Source organism: Prionailurus bengalensis, chromosome D1 (assembly GCF_016509475.1).
Source record: "Prionailurus bengalensis isolate Pbe53 chromosome D1, Fcat_Pben_1.1_paternal_pri, whole genome shotgun sequence".
Classification (NCBI taxonomy): Eukaryota; Metazoa; Chordata; class Mammalia; order Carnivora; family Felidae; genus Prionailurus; species Prionailurus bengalensis.
In genome coordinates, this window is record NC_057346.1 from 27,010,573 (window position 1) to 27,028,229 (window position 17,657).

General features: G+C 38.4%; 1 protein-coding gene across 2 annotated transcripts in view; it reads right to left on the reverse strand.

Moving 5' to 3' along the window:
- The window catches only part of ZBTB44 (zinc finger and BTB domain containing 44), a 66,083-nt gene that overhangs the window by 4,982 nt on the left and 43,444 nt on the right, over nt 1-17,657 (reverse strand). For both annotated transcript variants that reach the window (XM_043579831.1, XM_043579830.1), the window contains exons 3-4: nt 2,316-2,400; nt 496-659 (exon numbers count right to left, since the gene is read on the reverse strand). In XM_043579831.1, coding sequence (XP_043435766.1) covers nt 496-659; nt 2,316-2,400 — 249 coding nt within the window. The remainder of the gene's footprint in view (nt 1-495; nt 660-2,315; nt 2,401-17,657) is intronic.

A 17,657-nucleotide genomic window follows, 5' to 3' on the forward strand; every position in this document is an offset into this window, starting at 1 on the left:
CTAAAAAATGCTGCAAAGCTGATTAATCAGGGCACAGAGAAATTTAGGATGGCAGAATTAAAATTAAATTTTAAATAATTAAATGTAAATTTCTAAAAACACTTCTTATTTGGAAATAATTCCATTCATAAAGAGTAGTTACAAGAATAGTACAAAGAACAGCAATAAATACCCTTTTAGTTCCATTTGCTCTACCATCTGTACCTGTGCTTCTCTATCACACATATATACACACACCTAATATACCCAGTGCCTTTCATTTATGTCTACACATACACCCCACCAAGTTTTAATCCGAATACTTATGCCTGTGGCAAATGTATTAAACAAATAGCTTTCTGACACTGTACCATTTTACCAACAGACTTAGGCTTATCTGATTTCTCAGAGACATATTTTTTAAACTCAGAAACATCTGTTTTCTATTTTTAACTGAGATTCCAAATGTAATGTTTCAAGTACTCATTTATGCAACAGTAGGGAAGACAACATTACCTGAGTGGATGAGCATGTGCTGTTTTAGGTTCTGAATACGGGTGAATCGTACCCCGCAAGTTGGACACTGAAAAGGTCTATCTGGACCGTTTGGACTTGGTCGTTCCGTACTGCTGGTAGAAGGAGCTATGTAGAGTTGGTAGGGATACTGAACATTTTCCAATCTAAAAAAAGACCAAAGGAGGGAGGAAGATTCTGATTTTTAAGCTGAATAAACATTTCTGCACAACTTTAATGAACAAAAGAAAAAATGACTTTTTGAGAGTTTAACTGTTAAAAGTTCCATTTATAGCAATATGAAAAACAATGTTGAATTGTCCAGAATGTCCAACATCCTAAGGACATACTATGACAGAATGTATCATAAATGGTTTTACCTTAGAAATTCTTAATCTCTTTAATCCTTTCCTTCCTACTACTGCTTTAATTTAGGCCCTCATCAACACAAGGTTGAATTAATAACTCCCTCTCTTTATCCCCCAACCCCTCCAATACATCCCTCTGTTTCACAGTGATCTCTCTGATTAAATCAACACCCATTTTAAAATCCTGCAATGGCTGTTACCTTCAGAATAAAGTCCGAACACCTTTGCAAGGCATACAAACCTCCTCATGTTCTGGGTTGTGTACTTTTCCAGCCTCATTTTTTCTCATATTCCCCAAACATACCATATACCAAGCAGTTCCTAATAGTTCTCTCTCAATGTTGTCCTTTTATTCATTTAACTGATGATGATGCTCTTTAGAGATGGGTATGACTGGATAAGCGAGGTTTAGAAGGGGAGTTAGAGGTCTTGGCCATGTTAAGTCTGAAATGCCCTTATATATCTATGTGGAGATAGATACGAAGCAGGGAGGGACAACTCTAAGATAATGACCTGGGATTTATGGGCAAAGAGATAAGGATTTGGTAAACTTTTTCTGTAGTAGGGCAAACAGTAAATATTTTTCACTTTGCACACCACATGATCTCTGTTTCAAATACTCAACTCTGCTATCCAGACAATACGTAAACAAATGAGCACAGCTATATTGGAACACCTGATTTACAAATAAAGGTGGTAAATTGGAATTGGCCCACAGTTCACCAACCTTTAGATACTATTTAAAATACTACCTGGGGTGCCTGGGTGACTCAGTCGGTTGGGTGTCCAACTTCGGCTCAGGTCATGATCTCATGGTTTGTGGGTTTGAGCCCTGTGTCAGGCTCTGTACTGACAACTCAAGAGCCTGGAGCCTGCTTTGGATTCTGTGTCTGATGCTCTGTCTGCCCCTCCCCCACTTGTGCTCTGTCTCTCAAAAAAAAAAAATGTAAAAAAAAATTTTAAAAACTACTTAAAAGTGATTATTTAGATAGATACTAGATATAGATACTATTTAAAAATGATGGGCCTGAGCAGTTTTAAAATGTCGAATAAACCTTGTATAGGTGGTCTACTTTATGATGTAATAATGCTACCTCTTTACTCTGAAAGAGAAAATGAGGTACCCAATAAACTACTTATGTAATTCCAAGTTAAAATGTTTGAATTTACAGTTGCAAGTACATCCTCCCCCTTTTAAAGTTTATTTTATTTTTGAGAGACAGAGAGAGAAAGAGAGAGACCAAGAAAGAGCATGTGCAAGGGGGTGGGGGAGGTGGAGAGGGAGGGAGAGAATCCCAAGCAGGTTCCATGCTCAACATGGAGGCAGACTTGGAGCTTGATCCCATGACTGTGAGGTCATGACCTCAGCTTATATGACACTTAACCAACTGAGCCGACCAGGTGCCTCACAAGTACACCCCTTTATAGAAAATGACAGACTATGTTGGTACTAACCGATCATCATCATCTGCATGAGCATTAGTGCTAGAAGTGTTTTGAAGCGTAGGTAACCCTTCAGTGACACCTTCATCTACCGAACCTGTGAATAAAAGGAAAAAAAAGAGGATAGCAGTCAATACTTTGGTATATATAAGCCAAGCTATTAACTGCAATCTGTATCTCCGAGCCCATAAAACAAAGAATATAAAGAAATCTTTAAAAAGAAACTGTAAGACAACAGTCTTATATTACTATTTAAATTCTTTTAGGAGTGTTTCTTTGATAGAAATTTCAGAAACAAGCAAATTCAAATGTAAACAAAAATTCACATAAAATTAAATAATGTTATAACAATCATTTAAGGAAGTACTATCTTTATTTTTGAAAACTTTATTGTGACATAGGACTTACTATACATAGAATTTTTATGTAGAATTAAAAAGACAGCTATAAAGTGAATGCCTCCTTGCGCAACCTCCACACAAGTTCCACTAATACAATGCCAGCATCCTAGAAGTCCCCATTTACCCCTCCCTAATCACAAACCCTTCCTTCCAAGAGGTAACCACTCTCCTTTTTTTTTTTTTTAATCATTATTTCATTCCCTTTTTTCTTGTCCCTCTTCCTTTTAAAAGTAATTTTATCTCCAACACATGTACCTATAAACTAGAGGTTGGTTCTTGCTGGAACACAGCCACGAACCATCTAGGGCTGCTTTTACACCACAGTGGCAGAGTGGAATAACTGCAGTTATGACAGAGGCCATGTGGCAGCTAAGTCTAAAATATTTACTATCATGCCCTTTAAGGGTAATTGGCAACCCTCACCATCAACATACAGTTTAGTGTTACTGCCTGCAAGCTTTATATAAATTGAGTTACACTATATGTATTCTTATCTCCTCTTTCCTTCAGTATTATGAAGCTTAAACAGTTTGTAATATTCATAATCTATCCATTTCACTCTTAATGATGGGCAGTGCGAGGCTATTATGAACAATGCTGCTGTGGGTATTCTTGTACAAGTAACTTAATACACAATACATACATGCATGCCTTTTCTAGGATACCTATACTTAGGAATGAAATTGCTAGATCATAGGCTACGTTTATCTGACTTCACTAGAAAGTGCTAAACTCTTTTCCAAAGTGATAGTACTAAATTTACATCACTATTTCCAGTGTATGAGAGGTCATTCTATACCTCATCAACACATGGTACTGTCAGATTTTTAAAATTTTGCTAATTTGGTGGATGTGTAGCAATATTTCATTCGTGGTTTGTGTTTTATTTCCCTTACTACCAATGAGGTTGAGCACTTTTTCATATATATACTGAACCCCGTGGTGGGTGAAATGCCTGTTTGAGGCTTGTTATTCAGTTGTTTGCTTTTTACTATGAGTTTTTTTTTTCCTTCGTATTTCAGTAATACAGGTTACAAATATTTTTGCCTCTTCCATGGCTTATCTTTTTACTCTTCTGATGACCAAACATTTAAATTTCATTTTTATTATTTTTTAAAAATAGGATTACTATGTATGTCAAGAGTTTTAACATTAAAATTTTTTTTAATGTTTTTATTTATTTTTGAGAGAGAGCGAGCATGAGCAGGGGAGGGGCAGAGAGAAAGGGAGACACAGAATCCAAAGCAGGCTCCAGGCTCTGAGCTGTCAGCACAGAGCCTGATGTGTGGCTTGAACTCGTGAACCATGAGCTCATGACCTGAGCCAAAGTTGGACGCTTAACTGACTGAGCCACCCAGGTGCCCCTAAAAATAGTATTTTCCTTTATGGCTGTGGCTTTTTGGTCTTATTTTTAAGAGTCCTGGGGCCCCTGGCTGGCTCAGTTGGTGGAGTGAGAAACTGTTCATCTCAGGGTTGTGAATTTGAGTCCCATGTTGGGTATAGAGATTACTTAAAAATAAAACCTTAAAAGAATAAAAATAAAAATTCTTCCTTATTTCAAATTATCTTATGAAAAATTTTTGTTTTGCCTTTGACATTTACGTCTTTTTATTTTTATTTTTTTTAAGTTTATTTATTTTGAGAGAAAGCAAGTGTGAGTGTGTTTGTGGGGGGTGGGGGGGTGGGGGGGGGCAGAGAGCAAGAGAATCCAAAGCAGTTTTGGCACTGTCCATGTAGATCTCACAGACTCGATCTCACAAACTGTAAGATCATAACCTGAGCCGAAATCCAGAGTTGGACACAACGGACTGAGTCACCCAGGTGCCCCTAGATCTTTTCTTTAATCCACTTGGAGCTGATTTCATAATCAATCACATTTATTGAAGTCTGTCTTTTCTTCTCTGCAGTGCTCTAAGTGCTCTCATGCATGGGTCTGTTTCCAGGTTCTCTATTAGTCTCAACTTATATTAATGCCAATCTTTAGTTACTAGAGCTTTTTAAATCTTGGTATCAGGTAGACCAGCAAGTCTTCTCATCTTGTTCATTTGCTTCCTGAATAACTTGGCTATTCTTGGCCCTTTGCATTTCTCTATACATTTTAAAATGAGCTTGCTAAACATAAATGGTTAATAATCATTCTATTCCCCCCTCTCTATTAGTTTGGAAATTACATAATCCTTCCCCCTTTTTTACTAGTTACTTTAGAAATTAGACACATAATTATCAAAGTCTCAGTTAAACAAAACTTTTTTTTTTTATTATAAATTTTTTTTCAACGTTTATTTATTTTTGGGACAGAGAGAGACAGAGCATGAACGGGGGAGGGACAGAGAGAGAGGGAGACACAGAATCGGAAACAGGCTCCAGGCTCTGAGCCATCAGCCCAGAGCCCGACGCGGGGCTCAAACTCACGGACCTCGAGATCGTGACCTGGCTGAAGTCGGACGCTTAACCGACTGTGCCACCCAGGCGCCCCTAAACAAAACTTTTGAACATTAAGGATCTTAGGACAGTTTAAATCCAATTTCCACACAATCTTATTCTGCAACTTATGAATTATTGAGATTCAATAAGATTCAATAAATTATTGTTACTCTTTTATGCAAGCAGCATTTACCTACATTTGTCCATTCACTTCACTTCTTCCTTCACTCTTCATTCCTTCTTATATTAGACCTTCCATCTGTGTTCACTTTGTGTCTGCCTGAAGTCTGTCCTTAAGAATTTTCTTTTGTGAGGTTTTGCTGATGAATCCTGTTTCTGTTTCTTTGAAAATATCTATTATTTCAGTTTCATTGTCAAGAGCTATTTTTACTGTGTGTAGACATCTAGACTGGCCGTTATTTTCTTTTAGCACACTGAGGATATTATCTCACTGGTTTCTGATGCTATTAAAACGTCATACTTCTGAAGATAATGTCTTGTTTTGTCTTATTATTTTCTAAATTTTGTCTGTAATATGTCTAGGTTTGTATTTTTATTGTTCCTATTTGAGATTTGCTGGCCTCGAATCTATGGATTGATGTCTTTCATCAATTTTAGAAAATTCTCATTCTCTCTTCTCTTCTTAGGATGTCATCAAACCTCTGTTTGCATTTCCATAACCCTTATCCTCTTCTCCACTGTAGTTTCTACCAGTGTCACTGTGAAGGTTAATTTTGTGTATCAACTTTACTGGGCTAAGGGATGCCTAGATAGCTGGTAAACCATTATTCCTGGGTGTGTCTGTTAAGAACATTTCTGGAAAGACTAGCATTTGAATTGGTAGACTAAGTAAAGAAGATACTCCACCACGGTGGGGTATCATCCAATCTGTTGAGGCCAGAATAGAACAAAAAGTTAGAAGAGTAAATTTGCTCTCTCTCCTTGAGCTGGGGTATCCATTTTCTCCTGTTCTTGGACACCAGCACTTCCAGTTCATGGGCCTTTGGACTTGGGACTTATACCATCAACCCTACAGTTCTCAGACTTTCAAGATTTGTATTGGAATGACACCACCGGCTTTCCAGGTCTAGCTGGCAGATGGTGGACTGTGGGACTCAGCCACCATAAATACATGACTGAGTCCCTCCTAAGATATCTCCTTCTATATACCTATATATACCTATTGGTTGTTTCTCTGGAGGACCCTAAAATACAATACAGTCTCTCTCTGGGTAGCATTCAGGTGATTTGTTTAAATTTATCTTCTGATTCATCACTTCTCTCTTCTGCAAAATCCAATATGCTGCTAAAAGGTTGACAGAATTATTTTGGTTACTTTTTTCTTTTCTAGAAGTTCTATTTTATCCCCTCAAATGTGCTACAAGTTTTTTATAGTATACTGTTGTCTGTAATTATTGTTCAAGCTTGTTTATTTCATTAAACCTAGTAAGCATATTTATTTTATATCTGTGCGTGAAAACTACGCCAATTTATTTCTGCTGCCTGTTTTTGTTTTCCTGTTGGTTATCTTTCTGCTGTGTTTCCTTGTGTGCCCTGGTTGTTTTTCACAGTGGTTACGGCCCTTGAAAAGGACTTGTAGAGGAATGATTTGCTTAGGTGAAGATGCATATACCCTGTTCCAGGGAAGCTTTGTTTGCTTCTTCTGCTAGGTTCCTGGAGGGCACTACTTAAACAAATTCAATGAAATTCCCTGGCCTCCTGGTGCAAGGAATAATCGGGATCTAAATCTGCAAGAAGGCTGGTCACTGGCCACAACTTCTCAGGGATATGTTTTTTACCCCTTTTCCTTTCCATCTTCTGGTTTGCTCACTGCCAAGGCAGCTGTTTCTACAGTCAGTCCCCTGGAGACTGGAGGAAGGGGAACAGGTTTAGTTGTAGTGGGAAAGTCCTTTGGGGTCCCTACTTAGTGTAGAGAAACTTCCCTAAGACTTCACAACTTTAACATGCTCTGGGCCTTAACTTCTATTTGCCTTGCTCTTTTAGTTGATGAACCAAAGCCAATTCGTGTTCTGACAAATGTCTTAGGAAACAACCAGTTTTAGTGCTCTGACATCCACTTACCTCTCTGGGTTGTGCTCCCTCCATCCCAAATTTAACCTGGTAGGTCCCTAATTATCCTTTCAAATACTTTCAAGGTAACTTAAAAAAACAAAACCCACATTGCTGTTTTTAGTGGGAGGGGAGATCAAACAACCTAGCCTGTTCAAATCAGAGACTGAATTTGTCAATGTATTTATTGTATGCTGTTTCACCAAATGAAAAACCTGAGCTTGCTGAAGTTTTTTTTTTTTTTTTTTTAAATTTTTTTTTTCAACGTTTATTTATTTTTGGGACAGAGAGAGACAGAGCATGAGCGGGGGAGGGGCAGAGAGAGAGGGAGACACAGAATGGGAAACAGGCTCCAGGCTCTGAGCCATCAGCCCAGAGCCCGACGCGGGGCTCGAACTCACGGACCACGAGATCGTGACCTGGCTGAAGTCGGATGCTTAACCGACTGCGCCACCCAGGTGCCCCTTGCTGAAGTTTTAAGAGCAAGCATGCTTTTGCTTGCAATATTTTAGTGAAAGCTGAACTGAACTAATTGTAACAGTTTGCATAATACAATATACATGTGGATATTTAATAAATATCATCTGTTAATAGACAGAATGAAATTTCCTTCTGATGAAAACTTAGAATCCAGTACTTCAATTTTCCCCTTTGGAACACTTGAATTAGTTGACATTACTAGGAAATGAATACATTTTCCACTTAAATAAAATTTTCCAAAAAAAAAAATATATATAACCTAATCCCTTTTGAGGCATCCAAACTTACTTTAGTAAGGGATCTGTGCTAGAAAATTTGTGACAATTTGCCTTGACTTCTTAAAAAAAGAATACTAATATAATTTGTTTCTTGATGACTCATAGCAATCATCAAGAACACCAATTATTATACTATGTTCTAATACACTGATAAAATTTTTGAAAGGAGACAGGACTATGTGCATTTACATTCATCCCTAACTGTATCCATATTCTTCCTGCACACCTCCTCCTCACCCCTCAACCTTACCCTTACTGGTGTGTTTAGCATTTCTGCGCATGCCTTTTTCTTTCTTTCTTTTTTTTTTTTTGAGAGAGAGAGAGAGAGAGAGAGAGAGCGAGCGCGCACACACACAGGTGTGTGAGTGGTAAAGGGGCAGATAAGAGAGTCTCAAGCAGGTTTCATGCTCAGCCCCGACATGGGGCTCAATTCCACAACCCTGAGATAATGGCCTGAGCTGAAATCAAGAGTCAGAGGCTCAAATGACTGAACCACCCAGGCGCCCCAGTGCCTGCCTTGTCTTTTTCTCTTTCCATTACTATCAAAGACGTTTATGCTTTTCCTTATGCCTACTTATCCAACTTATTCCAAATCCTTCTGATTTTTTTTTAAGATTTATTTTTGAGAGAGCATGCATGTATAAGTGGGGGTGGGGCAGAGAGAGAGGGAGACAGGGGATACAGAGCAACAGCGCTGACAGCAGCAAGCCTGATGTGGGGCTCAAAACTCATGAACCCAGAGATCATGACCTGAGTGGAAGTCGACCACCCAGGTATCCCTTTTTGATTTGTTTTCAATACAGCTTAGGAGACCTGATATTGTTGATTCTGTTTAAGAAACGTTCACTTGTCAATATTTCCCCATTCTCACTTTTTCCTTAAAGAAAAGGGAACTAAACATTAACATTTCAATCTGTCCTAGGATAAAAACTGGAAAATTCCCAGTATTTGGACCTGATCACCATGGACACACACAGAAAAATCTACTTTATAGTAGTATTCTGCAGTTATTCAGAGTGCTGGCAATATTAAAGGTTACAGGCAAAGACCTGCAAAAAAAGACTGGAGGTTGTGACTAGGGCAAGTCAGGAAGACTGATCTCACATTTGCTCCCCACAATCAGATTACACTACTTCTAGGAGGTAGTGCAGTCTTGGTGAGGTGGAAATAAAACCCACTCTGCTCTGGACTGATTCTAGCATTGTCAAGAGTTTGCTTAAAATGCTGGTCAAAAAGAACTAAAATGCAGTATAAGATACATCTAGTAGATGTGTCCTCTTAAAACAGGTATCAGTAAGATACCTCTAAGAGGTATGACATAGATGAACCCTGAAAATATAGGGGCACCTGCCTGGATGGCTCAGTCTGACTTTGGCTCAGGTCATGCATGATCTAATGGTTCATGAGTTTGAGGCCCACATCGGGCTCTCTGCTGTCAGCAAGGAGCCTGCTTAGGATACTCTGTCCCCTCTCTCACTCATGTACTCACTTTCAAAAATAAACATAAAAAAAGACAAAAAAAAAAAAACACCAAAAAACCCCAAAAATATTACAGAAAGTGACAGAAGCCAGTCAGAAAAGACCACATATTGCATGATCCCATTTATATGAAATACCTAGAATAGGCAAATCTACAGAAAGTGTATTTGCATTTGCCTAGGGCTAGGGTGAGACTAGGAGGGAGTCACGGCTAAGAGTTATATGGCTTAACAGGGTTTCTTTTTAGGGTGATGAAAATGTTATAAACTTGGGGGGGGGTGCCTGGGTGACTCAGTCATTAAGCATCTGACTTCAGCTCAGGTCATGATCTCATGGTTCATGGGTTTGAGCCCTGCTTCTGGTTCTGAGCTGACAGCTTGGAGCCTGGAGCCTGCTTCAGATTCTCTCGTGCTCTCTCTCTCTCTCTGTCCCCCTTCTGCTTGTGCTCTCTCTCTCTCAAAAATAAAATAAAATGAGGCGGCTTCGTGGTGCGCAGGCGCACTGCGGAGACCGTCATTAAAAAAACAAAAACAAAAACAAAAAAAAATAAATAAAATAAAATGATAAAATAAAGTAAAATAAAATAAAAGGTTATAAACTTAGACTGTGGGGGGTGGTTGCACAACCTTGTGAATATACTAACAGCCACTGAAGTATACACTTTCATGGGTGAATTTTATATGTAAGTTGTATTTCTTTTTCTCTTCTTTTGTTTTAAGTAGGCTTCACACCTAGCATGGAGCCTAATGCAGGGCTTGAACTCACGACCCTGAGATAGAGACCTGAGCTGAGATCAAGAGTTGGACACTTAGCTACTGTGTCACCCAGGTGCCCCTTTGTAAGTTTGTATTTCAGTGAAAAGAAAACTTTTTTCAATGAAGAGGTTTTAAAAAGGGAAAACCATATAAGTATTTTTTCAATTTTGTCTTTGTTTCCCTGAACACTGCTCTGCTTACTTTCATATGCCCAGAATCAGGTTTTGTCTGGTTCCTGATCAATGACAACTGTCCTTTAGCCAAGCCCTGAAATAAAAAGTTACACAAGCATTATTCTTATGGACCATCATAATTCTCAACGGGTTGTCTCAATCCAAAACTGCCATCTCTTCTAGGTCAAACATCTGCTTCCTTTATGTTTCTTCTCTGTAACACCAACTAGTACACTTATCTCTCAGCTGACACAATTCTACCAATGACAATTTGGAGCTGCAAGTGGCCATTTTGGGGGGAGCTTCTGACATAAACAAGACTGTTCACTTGAGATGCATCAACACTATGCAACACTGGAGTGGGGATTTTATTTTATTATTTTATTTTATTTTATTTTATTTTTCAACGTTTATTTATTTTTGGGACAGAGAGAGACAGAGCATGAATGGGGGAGGGGCAGAGAGAGATGGAGACACAGAATCGGAAACAGGCTCCAGCCTCTGAGACATCAGCCCAGAGCCCGACGCGGGGCTCGAACTCCCGGACCGCGAGATCGTGACCTGGCTGAAGTCGGACGCTCAACCAACTGCGCCACCCAGGCGCCCCTGGAGTGGGGATTTTAAAAGGTACTGCCGTGGATATTTCCAATGTGTGCCTTTGCTGTCACTGACACAACCCTGGTAAAACCTGGATACAGACCAGGGCACCTGGGTGGCTCAGTTGGTTAAGTGTCCGACTCTTGGTTTCAGCTCAGGTTATGATCGCACGGTCTGTGAGTTCGAGCCCTGAATCAGGCTGTGCTGACAGCACGGAGACTGCTGGGGATCCTCTGTCTTTCTCTCTCTCTGCACCTCCTCTGCTTGCTCACTCACTCTCTCAAAACAAACATTAAAAAAAAAAAATACAGATGTCCTGTTCCTTAAAAAAAAAAAAGCATGGCTACAGACCAAACAATGAAGTACACTTTTAAATACCTCCAAATGAGCAATCAATTTGTTCTGGTTATTGTTTATTTTTAGGGCAGACTGAGGCTTACAATGCTAAAGAGCTATGCTGTAACGGTGGGGAAAAATTACTAGATTTTGTATTCCTGAGTGGGGAAATCCCAATTTATTCTCTAGTAACGGGACCACACATTCACTGGTATTATTATTGAAGAATTCCATAAATTTTATATCTTACTCATACTCTCCACTGTCCTTATCATCCACAAACTTCAAGAAAAATGAGGAGAACAAATATTAAGCAGTCAAAAAAAAAGAAATCTTGTCATTTGTGTCAACATGGACTGACACAGCATTATGCTATGTGAAATCAGAGGAAGACAAATACTGTATGATCTCACTTATATTTTTTAAAATGTTTTTATTGAGAGAGAAAGATAGAATGAGTAGGTAAAGAGTAGACAGAGAGAGAGAGAATCCCAAGCAGGCTCTGCGCTGTCAGATCATGACCTGAGCTGTAATCAAGAGTTGGACAGTTAACCGACTGAGCCACCAGGCTCACTTATATGTGGAATTTAAACAAACTGAGCTCATAATTAACAGAGAAGAGAAAAGATGATGCTTGCCAGAAGCAGAGGGTTGGCAGGGTGGGAGAAATAGGTAAAGGTGGTCAAAAGGTATACATTTCCAGTATAAAATAATTAAGTCATGGGGAGGTAACGTACAGCATGGTGAGTATAGTTAATACTACATTGTGCATCTGAAAATTGCTTAAGAGAGGTCTTAAAAGTTCTCATCACAAGAGAAAAAATTATGTAACTATGTGTGGTGACAGATGTTAACTAAACATACTGCAGTGATCACTTTGCAATACATGCAAATATCACATGATTATATAATGCTGTACATCAATTATACCTGAATATTAATAATAAAAGAAAATATCCCTGGTCTAAATTAAAAGTTTTAACAGGGGCGCCTGGGTGGCTCAGTCGGTTAAGTGGCCGACTTTGGCCCAGGTCACGATCTCGCGGTCCGTGAGTTCGAGCCCCGCGTCAGGCTCTGTGCTGACAGCTGAGAGCCTGGAGCCTGTTTCAGATTCTGTGTCTCCCTCTCTCTGACCCTCCCCTGTTCATGCTTTGTCTCTCTCTGTCCCAAAAATAAAATTAAAAAAAAAAAAAAAAAAAAGTTGAAAAAAAAAATTAAAAAAAAAAAAAAAAAGTTTTAACAGACCAAAAAGACGGGGCAAAGAACCCCACAAGTGGAATGCTAAAAAAATTGAATACCAACCATGTTTACTGTTTTCTTCAAAACAAAACAAAACAAAACAAAACAAAACAAGGGAGTAAATGGATTCTAAAACTATAATCATCAAAGCACTTAAAAACCCTCAAACTTCCACAGCCCTAAGTATGGTAATGCTTGATAGCAGAAGAGCCTTGATAGCAGTAAGATAAATCCTCTTTTGGACCCACAAGTTATCTCCTTAGGAGTTAATAACAGACTACCTTTTACAAGTGGGAATTTCAGTTTAAATCTTAGGTTCTAACCTTTGCCCAGCTGATATGAATGAATACTTTAAGAGATTTGCAACTTTATCACAAACAAGTACGAGCTGCATTTTGAAAACATTCACCAAAGAAGCTTCTGAATGATTTAAAATCTGTGGAGTTTTGTTCTTCTGGAAAAGATGCCACCAGAGAAAATTTGTCACTGAGTATCACGTAGAAAGGAATTGATAAGGTATTAACAACTGATTTAGCAGTAAAATTTCAAGGTGTTGTTCAGTAGATTCACATTTCCTAACTTAGAACGACATACATCACATCCTTCAAACTACTATACATCCGTTCCTTCTGAGGGATTCTCCAGAAGATACAGACTTCAAAAATGAACAGCTTTTTCCAAGATTAATTTTCTGATTCTTCAGTAGTCTTTTCTATCTATCCCTTTATAACTAATCACCACCAGTCCTATTACAACTAATGTGATTTCTCATCTTTATCCTATTGTTTTTGACTCCCTAAGATCTCATTTTGTCACTTAAGGAAAAACAAAACTCATAGGTTTTTCTGGACCAGAGCTACTCTTTTTTTTAAGTTTATTTATTTATTTTTTTGGGAGAGAAAAAGATCACGGTGAGGGAGGTCCAGAGTTGGGGGGCAGGGGGGGGCAGAGGATCTGAAGCAGGCTCTGCACTGACAGCAAGCACAGAGCCCAGTGCGGGGCTTGAATTCACAAACCATGAGATCATGACCTCAGCCAAAGTCAGACGCTTAACCAAATGAGCCACCTAGGTGCCCCTTTAGCTACTATTTTAAATTTAACAGATCACTGAATCCATTATCCTCTGTCTGATCTGAAAAAATTTAATATTCCTTTAAATATGTCAGAAGGTAGCTTCTCTTTTAATGGCCCATTGTATCATATTATATCTCAGCTCTGAGCCTTGTGACAAAAATGTTCCTTGATCTGACATCATCAAAATGCTTCTGCTGATGTCATTACAATCCCATCATCAAGGCCTATTCAATCAGAAAGACACTAATACTGGGGCTATCCTGTTTCTGATAGTCAGAGCTTGTTCTCTTCGGAGACACTTCAGCCTAGTTTGCAGAAAATGTTTTAACTTCAGCCAAGGAATTTGTCCATTTTAAGGAACATAAAACTGACTCACTTCTGTCATAATGAATGATACTTATATTAGCCCAAACTCCCCACCAGGGAGGGGCAGAGAGAGTGAGACACAGAATCCAAAGCAGGCTCCATCCACGCTCTGAGCTGTCAGCACAGAGCCCGATGTGGGGCTCGAACTCATGAGCTGTGAGATCATGACCTGAGCTGACGTTGGACGCTTAACTGACTGAGCCACCCAGGAGCCCCAAGGAATTTGTCCATTTTTTTTTTTTCAACGTTTATTTATTTTTGGGACAGAGAGAGACAGAGCATGAACGGGGGAGGGGCAGAGAGAGAGGGAGACACAGAATCGGAAACAGGCTCCAGGCTCTGAGCCATCAGCCCAGAGCCTGACGCGGGGCTCGAGCTCACGGACCGCGAGATCGTGACCTGGCTGAAGTCGGACGCTTAACCGACTGCGCCACCCAGGCGCCCCAGGAATTTGTCCATTTTAAGGGACATAAAACTGACTCACTTCTGTTGTAATGAATGATATTTATGTTCCCCAAACTCCCACCACCAGGATACTACTTCTTATGTGAACATAGGGTTTACAGGTGCCTGCTGCACACTAATTTACCTTGTGTATTTGGGGTAACTGTTAGGGATTTTCAGATTTTAAAACTACCACATCAAACTGTTCAACTACGGTATGTTCCTGGTGGTCTTTTGTTGGAAGGCACTGACATACTTAATAGACAGGTATTACTATCCTTACCTTATAGTTATGGAAACTCAGTGAGGTTAAATAACTTGCTCAAAGTCACACATCTACTAAGTGGCAGAAACCAGTAACAGAATCTAGATCTGTCTGACTCCAAATTCTAATTTTTAATCATTAGTTATACGACTTCTCTATATGTTCAGTGTTGTAATTCTACCTGTAATTCTAGCTGCCCACTTCAAACTAATTATTTATTCACTACTGCTGAGAAAAATGTCACATTACCTCTCAATATTCTGACCCCTGTAACAATCACTTTACTTTTAATGGCAGATTTTAAAATTTAGGAAAAACTGAATTCCTTTAACATAGCAAACTGTGGACTTTCTAGTACTATTTATTTTGTCTTTGATACATAAAGATGATACTTCAAGACAAATAATTAAAAAGCCATATTATGAATTCTTTCTCACTTATATTTTTCTTAAACTATACCAGATATTGATGACCACCTTTTTGAGTACCAGGACTCAACCTAAATTTAGTAGTCTTTTTTCTCTTTTATTGCTGTATTTATTGATTCTCTAAACTGGGGATGTCCGATTTTACAACCCTATGCTGTGCAACTGGCAATAAAAGGAACTTAAAAGAACAAGTAAAATCCTATATGGATTAATTTCATGGATAATCAAATTATTACTTCAGAATTTTGTAATAATGGATGTATTAAATATTATATTCTCAGTCCCTAGGAAAGACAAACTACTTTTAGATATCTTCTTTAAATAAATTAGTAAGTAAAAGTAAATACTCTTATGAAGTATTCTTACGGAATATGGGAAAAAAAAGTACTATAAACATTTTTCCTTACTCCTGCCTACATACTTTATTTTTTTTTAAAATTTTTTAACTTATTATTTTTGATTTATATCCGAGTTAGTTAGCATACAGTGTAACAATGATTTCAGGAGTAGATTCCTTAATGCCCCTTAGCCATTTAGCGCACCCCACCTCCCACAACCCCTTCAACAACCTTCTGTTTGTTCTCCATATTTAAGAGTCTCTTCTGTTTTGTCCCCCTCCCTGTTTTTATATTCTTTTTGCTTCCCTTATGTTCATCTGTTTAGTATCTTAAATTCCTCATGAGTGAAGTCATATGATATTTGTCTTTCTCTAATTTCACTTAGCATAATACCCTCCAGTTCCATCCACGTAGATGCAAGATTTCATTCTTTTTGACTGCCGAGTATATATATATATATGTATACATATATACATATATACACACACATATATATATATATATATATATATATATATATACACATACATACACACACACACACACACACCACATCTTCTTTATCCATTCATCCATCGATGGACGTTTCTGCCCACATATTTTGACTGCCTACTATAGCAATTTAACTTTACTGTAAGGCTTTGTTTTATTGTATAGATTTGAAGTTAAGATAGGTTAATTGAGAGTGATTACTACATTTACTGTGAAGGCAAGGAAAACAGCTCTTAGATTATTTGACTACATGATATTCAGATCATAGTTACTCACATGTCAGCTTTAAAATAGAGTCTACATCTTTGAGAGTATATATTGGAAGTAAATTATATAACTGATAGGTATATTCTACTGAAGTTCCTAACTTCTCTTAATCATGTTAGTAAGATAGAAAGGCATAATCTGAACTGATTAGATATACTTGAGAGTGATAAAATCAGACTATTTCACATGCCTAGTTAGCAAGATATTAAGATTAATATTTGGTTTCTAAGTTCTCAGATAAACGATTAAAACAGTAATATTCAGGTACACCTGGGTGGTTCAGTTGGTTGAATGTCTAACTCTTGATTTTGGCCCAGGCCATGATCTCCTGATTCATGGGGTCTATCCCCGTGTCAGGCTCTGCGCTGACAGCATGGAACCTGCTTGGGATTCTCTCTACTATCCCCCTCTGCCCCTCCCCTGCTAAGTAAATAAATATACTTAAAAACAGTAATATTCATTAAATAGTTAATTATTCAGAAAATGTTGAGGACTAAAGACTAGTAATTTAACAAAAACTCATATGAACATATAGCTAACATCTCCTGCCATCAAATACATTACTGAATGTGTGTTCACTTGAACCCTTCAAAACTATCTTGACTCATGTCCATCAACAGATGAATGGATAAAGATGTAGTGTGTGTATATGTGTGTACACATATACACACACAAAGCAATCAATACTGCTCAGCCATTGAAAAAGAATGAAATCCCACCATCAGGAATAACATGGATGGACCTAGAGGGTAAAATGCTAAGTGAAATAAGTCAGAGAAAGAGAAATACCATACGATTTCACTCATATGTGGAATTTAAGAAACAAAACAAAGGAAAAAAAAAGAAAACCAAAAACACTCTTAAATATAGAGAACTGATGTTACCACGGGGAAGGTGGAAGGGTAGTTTGTGAAATAGGTAAAGGGAATTAAGAGTACACGTATCACCCGAGGTGCCTGGGTGGCTCAGTCGGTTGGGTGTCCGACTTCAGCTCAGGTCATGACCTCATCATTCTCGAGTTTGAGCCCCCCGTCGGGCTCTGTGCTGACAGCTCAGAGCCTGGAGTCTGTCTCAGATTCTGCGTCTTCCTCTCTCCCTCTGCCCCTTCCCTGCTTGTGCTCTCTCTCTCAAAAATAGGGTACACGTATCATGATGAGCACCATGTAATGTACGGATTGGTGAATCACTATATTGTACCCCTGAAACAATATAACACTATATGATAATTATACTGGATTTAAAATAAAAAAAAAAAAAGAAAGAAAGAAAAGAAAAATATGACTTGATCCAAATTCAGGAATATGATCTTTAATTGGTGCTGTGGGTAGAACTGTGTCTCCCTAAAAAAGATATATTCAAGTCCTAACCCCCGATACCTAGGAATGTGACCCTATTTGGAAATAGGGTCTTTGCAGATGTAATCAAGTTAGACAAGGTCATCCTGAGTA